Consider the following 15,000-nt stretch of genomic DNA (forward strand, 5'->3'; position numbering starts at 1 on the left):
AAGAGTTCTTTAAGGTCTTGGAGTAATGAAGTAATCGATTACTTTAGGTAGTTGAATTAAAAAAAAAAAAGCTGCATTCCTGGACTCTTTGAGCGTAAAAATATGTCTTTGGGATTGAATGAGTTGAATTTTTTTTTGTTTTGTTTTTTATCGATTGAATGAGTAAAGTTGATGAAGGATAATAGATTTAAGTATCTAGGATTGAATGTCTTGACTTAAAAAAAACAAAAAAAAAAGTGTAATACGTCTTTGGGATTGAATCGAGTTAAATATTTTTTTTTTTCTTTTTTATTTACCTCATTGAATTCCAAAGACATTAAATCCAAGGTACTTTTTCATATTTTTTTACTCTTCTTTTCTCACGTTTTTGGCAAAAGAAGAGTCTAAAAATGGCTGGGACTAAATGAATTAAGAAATTGTTTAATTAGGTAAGTAATAAATAATTGATTACTGTAGCATTGAATTACTTAATGTTGTACCAGCCATTTTAGACTCTCCTTTAGCAAAAAAAACTTAAACTTGATAAAGGATGATAGATTTAAGTATCTAGAATTGAATGTCATGACTTAAAAAAAACAAAACAAAAAAAAAACGTAAAATGACGTCCGGTGCGGATGCCGAAGCAGGAAAAGTTTGAGGCGGAGCGGCGTAGGAGTCTCCCCAACCTTTGCGACATTGATTTCTCCTCTTTTGATGGCTGCTTTTAAAGCGCCGGCCGCGTCAGCGGCACTTTGCCTTCGCGCGCGCGCGTTTGTTGACGGAGCGGTCCGGGGACAAAATGACTGTCGCTTCCAAACGCCGCCGGCCGCCGGCGGTGGGAGACAGATTGAAGCAGACAGTCTGTTGACACTGAAGTTGGTAATGGCTCGCAGGAGAGCGCTGCCACCTAATTCACAGTCATGACCTGAGCAAACGCGGACCTTTGGGGCTGCGCCACTGTCATATCCACCCAAGCACACACTATTTCCACATAATGAGCACCGGTGGGTTGCTTGTCTGCCGTATACCGCCAAATATTTCTGGCCTGGACCCAAAATGCGGTTAGAGCCGTGACGGGGCTTCGGGCTGCTGGATGAATGCCTGAGCAGCTGTCTTGACCCCCCCCCCCCCCCCCCCCCAATGATTTGGAGGGTGCGCGGACGGAAGATGAAGCCATATGAGATGTTAGACCCGAGACGTGACCTCAAATGGCGGTATTGATTCGGCGACGAAACGTCTGATTATGAAAGCGTCAAAAAATACGGTATTAATAAAACTTGAGTCGGCGTCCCATAGCGACTGAAAGTAGGGTACTGCATTATCTACGTTATATTTACGAATATTAGAGGTGGCAACCAGATTAATCGGGTACAGTTTTTTTTTTTAAACACCTGTTATACTCTAATTGCCAGAGGTGGGAAACTTACAATTTTTTGATGGTCCGATGGTCGTCAGAGCCCCGCCCCCTTTGTCTCAAGCCAGACGAAATTGTGATTGTCAGTCCGTCCGTCCGTGTAGTTTTGCTCAACCTTCCATCACCACTAGAGGGCGAAAATGGACTTTTCTAGTCTTTCATTCGACAGGTCTACTTCTGTCTGTACTCATACTATTTCATTTTTCTGTTTTTGTACTATCACCATGTCTGTTCTTCTATAGTTAAACTGCAATTGAAACACAACAGTAATACAAGTGTAACACGAAAATAAAGCCATGTTTACCATCCCTCATTTGAGGGAATGCAGGGGATGAATGCAATTACAATCATGTCCACTAGGTGGCATTATCATTCTTTGCATTATATTCAAATGTTAAATTTCAGTTACGTACATACGTATAACAGCCCGCCCTACAAGTATAGAAGACGGCTTCATCAACACTTGTCTGAATTTCATCCGTCGCATAAACTGCAAATATTGCTGAGGTTGACTTTCCAAAAAAAAAAAAATAGCATGCCAGTCAGTTGAATTATAATTAAGTAAGAAAAACGGGGCATAACGGACTTCTGACGTAATGAAAATTATACATATATATATATACATATATATCACAGAAGCAAGGGGGTGTGGTTGTTGTTGTTTTTGAACGCACGAGGACTCCACTTCAATACTTACCTCAAACGATAAGACTGCTGATGATGTCAAAATGGATGCTTTTTATAGTGGAAGTGAACACTATTGTGCATAAAGGACATACAGCGAACATCAGCAGTCAGGCTAAAGGAAGTGGATGCTTGTGGAAAAATGCAATTTATGAAGCACTGTGAGGTTAATGTCATGAAACATTTATTGATGCACTAATGTTTAATTTAGCATTCCCTCCTGTAATAAGCCATTAGATGCCGCACTATTATTCAAAATTCCGTGCTGTAATGTCAGTCAGGTGCCCTTGAAATTCTCACAAACAATATGCCTGAGTTATGTAAAGTATTTAAGATACAATGAGGTTCGCTTTATTTGTCCAATGAGAGACGGAAATTGGTTTAGCAGCGGCGGCGGTGACAGGATTGAGTCCGCGCGTAAACTCGACATGTTCGACCCATTTATAACCATGAAAGCAGTAATGCAAAATTATTATTAGATTGCAATAAAATTATGAAAACAAACTATTTTGATTATCCTTATTTTAATGATTTATTATTTCAGTTATTGTTTATTTTTTCTGTTTGAACTATTCTTCAAATGAGATAAATAAATGATCATAAACATACAACCGTATCCTTTTAATATAGTATGTACATAGTGGTTCTTCTAGTTAACTTGAATCTTTCATAAATTGAGCAGCTTTTTACGTGTAGTCTGCCTAATCCGTTCCAAGCTCTCAAAATAGCTCCTAAACCCTTTAAATGAATATTATTAAAATACAAAAATGCATCAATCACACTAACAAATACATATTAGAATTAAACGAGTGCATAATAAAATAAATATCATGCAAAGAATAATAACAAAATACCTCCCTAAACTCTTTAAATTAATCAAATTAATTGTCGCGGTTAACAATATGAATGCAGTTCACTTGTTTGCCTCGAGATGGTGCTGTTGTGGTGGGGATGAGTGCAGACAGAGACACCTTTTTAGGGACGTTTAATTTGTATGTTTTTATTTGACATTTCCAGTGATCCATGAATCATTTACTAGTCCACAGGAGCAATACAATTTTTATTTGGATTATTTTGAACATGTAAGTTTAGTTTGGGGTCATGCACAGTGCTTCCCGTGTGATGTCATTGCTAAAGTGCTAACCACGTGCTAACAATGCGAATGTCTGACGCGACAGATGTGGTATGTTTCATAAGTGTTTTAGTGTGAATATGTACAATATTAGCCGTCGCTAATGTCAGTTATGTTTGTTCGTCCTTTAGTAATTTATATATTTATGTATGTGTGTCTCAAATAGGGTATGAGTACCTGTAGTGATACATGAAGGAATTTCAGGGTTACATGCGATTTTTAACGAGATTCCCACGCGTATCAGCAAATCTAGTTGATTGCATTTTAAAGCTTCGACAGGAAATTTTTCTTTTCAAATTCAGAGCAAATGAACTGGAACATGAAGCAAATGTTTAAAGTTTTGTAATAGTGTTATAGTGTGTTTTGGTGACGCCTTTACGAAACTTTGTTGAGTTTCACATGGATGCATATTTCCAGTAGATGCATATATATATTTTTTTTTTAACTTATCACAGAGATGTGTAATCATGTCCAAAGGTCAAGAAGCACTGGTCTATATTTGGGTCGATTGCTTCAGATAGCAATCCCGCGTCAGTTGTATCTGAGATATTAATGTGGAACGGAGTTGAAAGGATTCCATACATATGAATGAAGATGCTGGAATGTGTCCCTTTGTTTTATGACATACAGACTGGAGCTGGCAGAAATGCATCCAATGTGGGGGCACGGCCCACATCTATTTCCAGAAAGGCTTTGAAGTTTGTTTCAATCATGACTTCCAGTGGCTGTCGTCAGCGCTTGCATAAAACGACGTCTTCGCATGTTCCCATGGTGATCATTGATTTCCTTGTCACTGACATGCCAATTAATAGCCGGTGACAAAAGCAGACATGTATTCCGCTCACGTCCGGAGAAAAATGAGACAACGTTGACGGTCGCGGGTGATTTTCAAGCCGGATGGAGCAGAGCACCCCGCGCTTGTCTTGAGTGCGATGTGTCATCATACCGTACATACACAAGAAATTGCTAGAATTATCGGTGCTAAGATCAAGGTAGTCATTTTGAGACAATTTTACCACACAATACGCAGGTCCGTTCATTTCTCGGCACTTATTTTCATACTTTTTGACGACATTTTAGGAGGGGATTTTTTGAGCAATCTAAAAATCTGCTTTTGATTTGTGTACATCATACGTATATGCAAACTGTCAACATTAGGATCTTTAGAAAATGCAGGTTACGTACGACAGGTCCTTAACAGCAAGGTTGGAAAAAAAAAAACTGTATTTACCCGTGTATGTGTTTGTGTATGCGTATGATGTCATAAATAGAGTATTATGACTTTTGAAGGTATTTGCATTATGGGAGCCAGGCTAAGCCAATCATCGAAGTAATTGAACGGCTTGCAAATGTCATAAATTGGCCGCGAGCGCCCCCCGGTGGTTTTGCGACGTCAACACAAAGATTTCTATTGTGCCCCTTTCAGAATTTCTGTAGAAAGGATTAATGCAAAAATCGAGGGAAATGCATGTTTTTCAATAAGTCTAAAGGGGCAAATTTTCCAATTTTGAATGGCAGTAAATGAGTCTGACATGGGCGAAATTTGACACTTATAGGGTATACTTGTCGACCTCCCAATTGCGAGCATTTAGAAGGGACCGAAACGCGGCATATTGAAAGGCGTCATATTTTGACATTCCATTCCATGTTTTAGCATCCTAGTGTTTTTTGTATGTTTTTGCTTTGATATCACACATCAGAAACATCAAAAAGCCAGAGTCGGGTCAAAATTTTCCCCAGGGCTTAATAAACCTGCATATCCCGTTGTGTGAAAAAAAACAAAAAAACAAACAAAAAGAACATCTACGTAACTGCGTTTGACAAATAATACTGCTACACAAATCTCATAGTGCAGATTTAGCCATTTAGGTGGCCGTCAAATTCTGCCCAATCAGATGGAACTTCTATTTCTTCACTTTAGCGGCGTGGGATGTGAAAAAGAGCGATGACCTAAATCTCCAGTTTACGATCGATCCTCATTAACGCTGATCCATAATTCGGCAAATGTCCAGTTTGGAATTTTTGACACCTTCGATTTTAACGGGGAAAAAAACCCAAAACACCAAAAACAAACAGCCGTTTGCAAAACCCCCGCTACGTGCAAAATCCGAAACCGTTTTTTTCCAATTCTTCAACACGACTCCCTTCAACACATCTAAACGTAAGTCAAAATAAAAAGTAAGCGGCGAGTCATCGAGACCGTGTCTTACAAAGGGAGACAAGCGAATCTTAATGAGATAAGTAACACGCTTCGCTTGGCTCGTCGTATCGTAATGTATGATTCATTATGACCCGGAGTGACTCGGAACCTCGATCTTCTCTGACAGTGAAGAAGACGGTCGTGGCGTATCCCCGGGAAAGATGGCGACCCCGCCGACTGCCACGCAGATTTGCGACGCGGGCTTCCCAAGGTCGACGCCCGGAACAGCAAAGGTTATTCCTCTTTCGCCACTTTGCTTCGCACGGAAGCTCCGGGAAGCTTTCGAACGGCTCGCCCTCTTAAATTTTCACAAACACCGCCTGACACGTGTTACGTTATCTACGAGTTTCATACAAATTTCCGGTTTCATTACCGCGGGTGTCCAACGCAGATTAGAAAAAAAAAAAAAAAAACTAGCTAAAATCCAAGCGAGTCCATCCATTCAAAACACTTGAGCTTTTATTTCTAAACTTATTAAGCTCACAATGCCCCGATGACTCCAAACCCCGACGCGGAAACACTCCGCGGGAATAAATGCCAGACTTGTGTTATATTGGTCAAAGCAGTCATGAAGATAGTGAGAATGAGATTCCTCTGACCTTGCGAAGGCGTTTATAAGTGAAGAGGTGATAAAATTGTTGTGCTTGCCACTGTAATAGAATGATGGACTGACTCTGCAGTTTGCGGAATATACACCCGCCCCCACTAAATTTGGAGTTCTTATCCTTGAGGTGGAAGCGCTGTTGCTGAGGAGGCTTTTCCCGTAGGAGAAGGCAACAAGATTAGGACCTTGAAATGCGCATGTAACGGATATACAAAATCATCTAAATCAAGTAACCTTCTTTCGATGAGTTTTTTTTTTTTAATGTGTCCTCCTGAGACCCCGGCGATTCATTTTTGTCCACAGCTGCGTCCATTACGTCTCAGTAAGACAGCGGCGTTAATTGCCTGCCACCCAAACACATGAGACAAGATTGGAATGTTCTCCATAAGTCGAATAGTATAGAACAAAAACAAAAGTCCACTACAGAGGACGCTCACAAACAGGCTGGGTCTCGGGAGGATTTAAAAGATGAGTTAATGACTCGTAATGCACCTTATAAACCGTGATGTCCGTTATATGGAAAGCTCCAAAAACACAGTCATTTTTAATCCAGTGCACATATATATAATATATTATATTTAATATAAGTTGGACACATTTGCTGTCCTGGTTTGTTTACCTTAATGCGCTCTAATGCACCTTATATATAACCCGTAATACCTTATACGGAAATTTCCCAAAACAGACCTGCTCAGTCAGCCTGTTTTTTTTTTTTTAATCGAGTCCACATATATACAATATAATGTATAATAAAGTTGAACACATTTGCGCTCCTGGTTTGTTTACCTTAATGTGCCGTAATCGATTTATAACTCATTTCACCTGAAACGGAAATTTCCAAACACAGACCTGCTCATTCAGACTTTTCTTTATAATCCAATTCACATATACAGTATATACAATATAATATATAATAAGTTGAACACATTTGCCATCCTGATTTGTTTAATGTGTTATAACACACCTTATAACCTGTTACACCTGATACGGAAGTTTCCAAAAACAGACCTGCTCATTCACACTTCTTTATATTCCAATTCACACATATATATATATATATATATATATATATATATATATATATATATATATATTTAATATTTAATACATTTGAATACATTTGAATACATTTGAATACATTTGCCATCCTGATTTGTTTACCTTAACGTGCTATAACACACCTTATAACCTGTTACACCTGATACGGAAATTTTCAAAAACAGATCTGCTCTTTCAGACTTTTTAATCAAATTCACATGTATACAATATTAAAAATAATATGTATAATAAAGTTGAACACATTTGCTATCCTGATTTGTTTACTTTAATGCGCTATAACGCACCTTATAACCCGTTTCACCTGATACGGAAATTTCTAAACACAGACCTGCTCATTTAGACTTTTTTTTTTATAATCCAATTCACATATACAATATATACAATATAATATATAATAAGTTGAACACATTTGCCATCCTGATTTGTTTACCTTAATGTGCTATAACGCAGCTTATAACCTGTTACACCTGATACGGAAATTCCCCAAAACAGACCTGCTCATTCAGACTTTCCTTTATAATCCAGTTCACACTCCAGGTCCCAAATTTGCACAAGTCTACATACCCTCTTCGAACTGGAGATGTGGCTGTGTGAATTAATTTTCAGGATTGATCCATCCATCCATCCATCCATCCATCCTCTCATGTACGCTTTTATTATATTCTGTACTACATTTTTGGGTACTTGTACAACAGGCTGGTTATTATCTTTTTGCTAGTTACAGTATGCCATTGGAGCGAAGGCAGAAAGGCCTGGCCAAGGCCACTGATATGTCACGGCTTTTGAATTTATTGCTTGCGACAATGTGCAATGACATATTTTTATTGGCCTGAATCATGCGCCTGCCATTTTTATGCTCAGAAAGAATGACATGAAATACTGAGCCACAACAAGCCAAATGTATTTACTGTATAATAGTACGTAAGTATAAAGTGTCCTCGATTTAGAATTGAGATTAGGATCGGCGGTCAATGAAGGCGTCCGCTGCCGTGAGGAATGTAAACTCAGATGATTGCTTTCATTGATATCCATTGATCAATTTTCTGAGCCGATTATCCCCACTAAAGTCGCGGGCAAGCTGGAGCCTACCCCAGCTGTCTTTGGGCAGTAGACTGAAGTGGTTGCCAGCCAATCGCAGACATAAATAGCCATTCACACTCACAAACGTACCTAATGGTTATTTGGAGTTTCCAGTATACCTACCAGACGTTTTGGAAGAAAATGCCACAAAGGCATGGGGAGAGAATGCAAACTCCAGACAGAATGTTCAGAGCCACAATTGAACATATGACATACAATGATAGAAACCTGACATTGAATTTCTTTAAAACAAAAAATATATATGAAAACGTTTCCTGGAAAGAACGGGTTAAAAGGACCTGGGCGAAGCTAGATGCTAATGCTAATGTGAACCAGTGATCCGCTTTCTGAAGTAATCAGCGATCTATTTACCACAAGTGTGCCAACAGGTCACTTCCCCTTTTAAGTTGCAGTGCTCATCGGGGCATTTCGTGTTAACATAAGAATGTTTGTATACCGTATATTCCGCACTATAAGGCGCACCGGATTATAAGGCGCATCCCCAATTAATGACATTGTAAATTTTTTTTCCATATATTAGGCGCACCGGATTATGAGGTGCACCCCCAATCAATGACATTTTCAAACTTTTTCAATCACAATATAGTAATACTTAAAATAATAACAATAACACAAAAAATAACTCAATGTCAATATGACCAACGTTGTTCAACTCTAAACACACAAAAGAAACAGGTAAAGCTTACTTTATCACTTCATTCCCCATCTACCAATCCCAATCTCAATGTTGAGCCATATATAAGGCGCACCCGATTATAAGGCGCACCATCAGCTTTTTAAAAAATGAAGGCTTTTAGGTGCACCTTATAGTGCGTAAAATACGGTAACCATTATAGTCAGCGGGCTAATTATTTAGTTCATATTAATTTTCCCATTCGGCAAAAAATAATCCAGCTCACTGCGGCCCTGATATGGCCCACGGGCTGTATGTTTGACACCACTGCATTCAAGAGTCAAATAGTAGCCTCCGAATTCAATCGGATTGTTACCGACAGTCTCTGAAATATTTTGCATTGGAAACTTGCTTGTTGGTTCTGACTGAGCAGGTTTCACGCTTCCTTCCCCCACGGGTCCGTAGGGTTGAGGCAACGTGTCATTTTTCTCGGTGCTCCCGAGGCAAGTTGAAAGGTCATCATCTCAGGGTCGCATTCGCCGACAGCTCCCGGGCTTATCGCCCCATCGGACGGCTTCTCCTCTGTATCAGCTCCAAACAGGAGCCCCTCAACCGTTTCTTCACTTCACTTTCCAAATCCAATCCACCTGCCACTGATGACATCAGATGGGCTCTTTGGATCAGGATGAGGCAGAGTCCAGGCCAAGTGTCATCAACGTGCCGCCCGCAGACCACTAGAGTGGCCCGCGGACCCGTTCTAAAAATAGCTTGCCGCTGATGGAAAAGCGTGCGTAGAAGAGCAACGGTAGAGACTCCTAAAACTCGAAAGTGAGGCTAATTGCTATTTGCTTCGTTTATAATAGTTGCGAAAAAATTAACAAATTTGTTTTGTCAGGGTGCAAATAGCATTATTTAAAAGATGAAGAAATTTGATGGGAAATCACATGCGAAGAGTGAAAAGCTGGAAAAATTCAAAATATGGACGTTTGTGGAACGCTTCTGCATCAAAATATTGTAGAATGATTTTGAATGATATTGGATGATGTAAAATTATGAAACATTATCCTTTATATCATTTGATTTCAATTTTTGGAATTGTAGTAGGGAAGAGCAGAACATTTTCAAATTGTGGAAAAACTTCAGATAATTTGTCTCTGAATTTGAGGTAGAAATGAACGGAACGGTTTAAATTTGGAATGGTTTGAATCAGTCATGAAGTGTTGATTTTTGAGGGCATCCTTACCGCAAATTTTGAGAAAATTCTCCATACTGACTTTGAACTCTGGCTCATCTCCAACAGTCAAAATTTGTTTTGCTTTTATTTCATTGATAAGTTTCGTTTTTTGAAATCATAGAATTTTTTGGTACGTGGGATTGTGTGAGTGTTGAAAATCATCGCCAAGTTGAATAATCTTAACTTTTTGAATCTCTGATTCGGAACACATTTTTTGAATTCTCCTATAAGAATGACCGTGAATTTCTGTGGCGAAAAATCAATAAATACCCTATTGGAAATGCAAAGCATCTTTTTAATATCGCAGCATTTTTATCCTTTTTTTTTCCAAGCAAACACGCAATCTGTTTTTGCAAAAACATGCAATTTAAAATCTTAACATAATAAATCAGGCTTTGTATAAAAAGTGTCATTATGATGAATAGCACTCAAGCTGCAGCGCTACAATTATTTGAGTGCTCTGCTCTTTAATGTATTTTTCTGAAAGTAATACTCCGTGGCAGTCTTATTTATTGCACTGCGTGGCAGGGTTATTTCTGGAAGTAACCTGAAACACAAATTTACTTCAGAGGATATCTCTGGAAGTTTACATCAAGGCAGATTCCCACCGCGGCGCATTGACTGTTATCGAGAGAAAAAAAAAAAAAGCTGTAATATGAGACTCTCTTTTTTTAATTGAATCTTAAGAGCTATTCGTGCCGAAGAAGCAAAATTGTCGTGGCTGGGGTGGAAAATTTCATGGGGACAAATCGATTTGAAAATCCTAAAGCTTTAAAACCTCGATATCCTCCCGAGACCCGTCCGAGGGATTTGTGTCCACCAATGTGTCCATTTTGTCTCGGCAAAACAGCAAAGTGAATTGCATGCCATACTAACTTGTGAGACCTCATTGGAAAGCCCGGAATGTCCTCCAGTGGGGACACTTGGACTTTGATGGGGTAACTTGAAGGAGTCAAAAACTATTTGTCAAAACGAATTGTCCATTCGAGTGGACAGAAAAGGGAAAAAACAATATTAAGACTGTCAGTGTTTCAAAATGTGGCTTATGTTCACGTCAGTGAAATAAATGATTTTTACTTTTTACTTTACTCCTTTACTTTTTATTCAACCAAAACATTAAAAAAAGACATTTTGCCAATCGCAGCTAAGTTTGTCACGTGACCAACAGGCCACTTGTGATTGGTCGTTTTCTGAGCCTTGAGCACAGGCAATTTTCAGTTAACAGCATTTTTAACTGAACGTGATATTAATTTGGCTGTCGCATTAATCAGATCAAATATGAACTTTTTACTGTTGAAAAATGTTCATTAAGTGGACTATAGCTTTGACCAATCACAGTATAAATATGAGGGCCGTTGAATAATTTTAAAATCATTTTTTTTTTATCCATTAATCGAACAATCGACTCCAATTTCATCGGAAAGTGGATTACAAAAAAAGCCATTTTTAATTCAATAGCTCAAAACGATTATTCCATTTAATAATAGTTGTCGATTCATTTGATAGTTAATTACCCGTCAGTCGATTACTTTTGGCAGCTCTATTATCAGTGCAATTTTACAACAAAATATACATTTATAATATAAATATTTAAATACTTCATGTCATCCATATGAGCATATAATAATTTTATTTTTTATAAAAACAGTAATTAACACATTTCCTTTTTTCCGTACTGGTTCAAAAATGACTTTTTATCATTCTTTTTGTTGCCCAACTTTTTCCTTCCTCTCTATGCCTCAAACATTCCGAGGGTGTTTTTTCGGGTGATTTATGGCGATGATTATGCTCGTAAAGCACCGGTCTTCATTTGAAGTCTTCCCATGTGACGCTACTCGCCAAATCACGTCTCGCATAACAGAGCGGCTTTACGAGTCAGTGTGTGAAGTTCTGCGCTGCAAATATGAGAAGGTGGTTAAAGCGAAGATATTTTCTGCAAATGGAGTGCTTCCAAAATTCCTTTAATACACCGTGCAATCAAGTGTCAAGTTAATTAATTTATTGGCCAAAATGTACACAAAATCTCATCTGAGCTTCCAAAAATAACATGGTGCCATCATAGAATCTTGTGGGTGTCATGTGACAGAAATTGGAGAAAAACTCTTGAGATGCATTGCATTTTGAGGGTGGAGGGGGTGTATGCATGCAGTGATATTTGTAGCCAATAAAAACTGAAGGTGCAATGAAGTGTAATCTATCCAATGACAAGGTGTTTTCTTGCTTTGCAAGAAACCTCGTCTAAAATGGCAACAGTTTTATCTCTTACTGCATGAGGCATCAGATTGACCTTTGCATTTTTTTTTTTAATTCAGTATCCTTTATGGTTGGTGTTTTTTAGCTTCACTTGTCTAACTTCAGAATTAATACATGTGATTTATTGCATGGCTTTTCAGGTCTTTGTTCATATAGAACGAGGAATTTACTGAAGCTGATTCAAGATATTTGGGGAAATATAAAGACTTGAATGTGGCATTGGAATGAATGAAAAAAGCTCAGTCTCATTCAGAATGAATAGGGATATTTGAGATGAAAAATGCAAAATTTTAGAAAAAACAGATACTTAATTTGCAAAATACAAGCAGCCATGTCGTGATTTTTTTTTAGAATATGTTGAAACTGAGTGTGAATTGGATGAAGAATGTGGACAAGGAATCATGTCAAAAAAGTGTGAAGAATGGATGAAAAATCGTATCATTCAGAATGTATGGTGGCATTTTGAGGTGAAAATGTTACATTATGAGAAAACTGCAAATTTTTGGAATGTGAAAAATACCAGCAGCCATGACGTGAATTTTTAGAACATGTTGAAAATAGAATGATGCAAATTGGATTAATTACGTGGAAGGAGAAGCATGTCAAAAAAGTGTGAGGAATGGATAAAAAAACATCCTGGTCTCATTGGAACGAATGGGGAAATTTTAGGGGAGATTTTTAAAATCATGAGAAAACTGAAGATGTTTGGAACCTGAAAAATACCAGCAGCCATGACGTGAATTTTTAGAATATGTTGAAATTGGAATTATGCAAATTGGATGAACTATGCGGAAGGAGAAGCTTATCAAAAAAATGAAGAGGGATGTAAAAAAAGGAATAACATCTGGCCTTTACGTGGTTTGAAAACAAGGAAATCTGTGACGGGACAAAAACAAAGTGCTTCTCTATTGGAGAAACTCCTGCAAGGCTGATCTTTGAGTGAGTACGGGCCAAAACCAACATTGCACCAGACAATAAGGGCGCTGATAAATTAGTACACGCTTAACCGTGCCAGCATGTCAACATGACCCAGGATATGTGCTGCGGGGGACATTTTGAGGATATTGCGGCTGTGTTTTGGAAGCAGACTAATGGGATACGATTTAGGGTTTGCCCAAGATATAATTACAGTCCCCACCTCTCCCACTCAATGAGGCCGGGGGCCTCGTGGGAAAGAGCTATTTCAGTCAGGTAATGGAGAGCCCCTGCCCAGGAGTGCGGGATCAAATTGTCTGCGCCATTTTTTTCCACTCCTGATTATCCCCAAAGACATAAAGAGCTGACCCAAGTATTTTTACCACTCTATTAGAGAAAATCCTGCTGGCAAAATAATGGATCGTTCGTGTTGGCGTGCGTTTTGTGGGCCTGTTTGTTTTGAAAATGCTCACCAAACCTGGTGGTAATATACTACGTCTTGTCATGTAACATATGCATGAATGCATGAAACCGCTATTGAAAATATGCTTGAGTTGTGAGGAACAAAACGGTGAATACATACATATACGATGTGGACAATGATAAATTATGGGGAGTAAGGGATGGCAGCACCGAAATAAGGATGTTTTGGAATTGATTTGTGATTTATCCTTTAACAGTTTGTTCAGTTGTGCTTTGTTTGGCTTGATCTTTGTTTTTTTTGTTTTTGTTTTGTTTTTTTGTTTATGCCGCCTCTGGACGCTGTTTAGGACATTTTTTAGTGAGGAAGGTCGCTCTGGCTTCAACTGTTGGTGAAACAATCATTGCTCTGTCTCTCGGTGAATTCTGACCCACGAGTGTCTCGAAGTTGGACTTTTGTAAGACTGTTGTCATTTATGATAATATACCCCAAATGACCATAATTTCCGTGCTATAAGGTGCACCTAAAAGCCTCAATTTTTTTTAAAAAGCTGATGGTGCGCCTTATAATCAGGTGCACCTTATATATGGATCAATAATGAGATTGGGATTCATAGATGGGGAATGAAGTGATAAAGTAAGCTTTACCTGTTTCTTTTCTGTGTTTACAGTTGAACAAGGTTGCTCATGTTGACTGAGTTATTATGCTATTGAGAGTTTAGAGTTATTATTTGAGTTATTATTGTTATTACTTTGAGTATTACTATATTGTGATTGAAAAAGTTTTAAAATATGTCATTAATTGGGGGTGCGCCTTATAATCCGGTGCACTTTATATTGCGGAAAATACGGTAGTTAGTTAATCCAACAATTTGTGACCGTGAATAACATGCTAGCTAGTGTTAGGCTGCCTTGTATGCTTTTAGCTACTTATCATTTCAGTTTCTCGACCTGTCTGTGCTGATAAAAAGGTTGGGGACCTGATTTAGTGGGAGGGTTTCTTGGAAAAGTTGTTATCCTGATTGTAATAGGCATGTAATCCCGCAGAAAAAAAATAATTAAAGGGCAGTGTCAATTCACCATACTTTTTCCACGGCGCGACTTGCCGAGGATGATCGTAAACTCTTCTTGTAGACGGTGTTAATTTATGCTGTCAGTGGCAGTTTATCAATATCCAACATCTTAATCTTCCTTCTTCCGGTCGCCTCCAATCCTCAAACCTTGGCCGAGCGGCCTCACAAGATGAGTGATTGATTTCTGGCGTGCGCTGAGATTGTCTCCAATCCCCGTGGAAATTAATCTTACATTTGCTTCCTTCATTTGCTTTACTGGCCTTTTAATGAACCAATAAATGAAAAGCAATCTCACATAAATTGTTAACGCCGTTACACG

At 38.5% G+C, this 15,000-nt stretch overlaps 1 protein-coding gene across 1 annotated transcript in view; it reads left to right on the forward strand.

Annotated features, from left to right (window-relative positions):
• The window catches only part of LOC148416660 (uncharacterized), a 314,743-nt gene that overhangs the window by 26,350 nt on the left and 273,393 nt on the right, over window positions 1–15,000 (forward strand). Inside the window, exon 2 of the mRNA XM_088425825.1 lies at window positions 5,537–5,642. Coding sequence (XP_088281951.1) covers window positions 5,537–5,642 — 106 coding nt within the window. The remainder of the gene's footprint in view (window positions 1–5,536; window positions 5,643–15,000) is intronic.

The sequence above is a fragment of the Hippichthys cyanospilos genome, chromosome 10 (genome assembly GCF_059441005.1).
Source record: "Hippichthys cyanospilos isolate Australia breed blue-spotted pipefish chromosome 10, RoL_Hcya_1.0, whole genome shotgun sequence".
In the NCBI taxonomy this organism is placed as follows: Eukaryota; Metazoa; Chordata; class Actinopteri; order Syngnathiformes; family Syngnathidae; genus Hippichthys; species Hippichthys cyanospilos.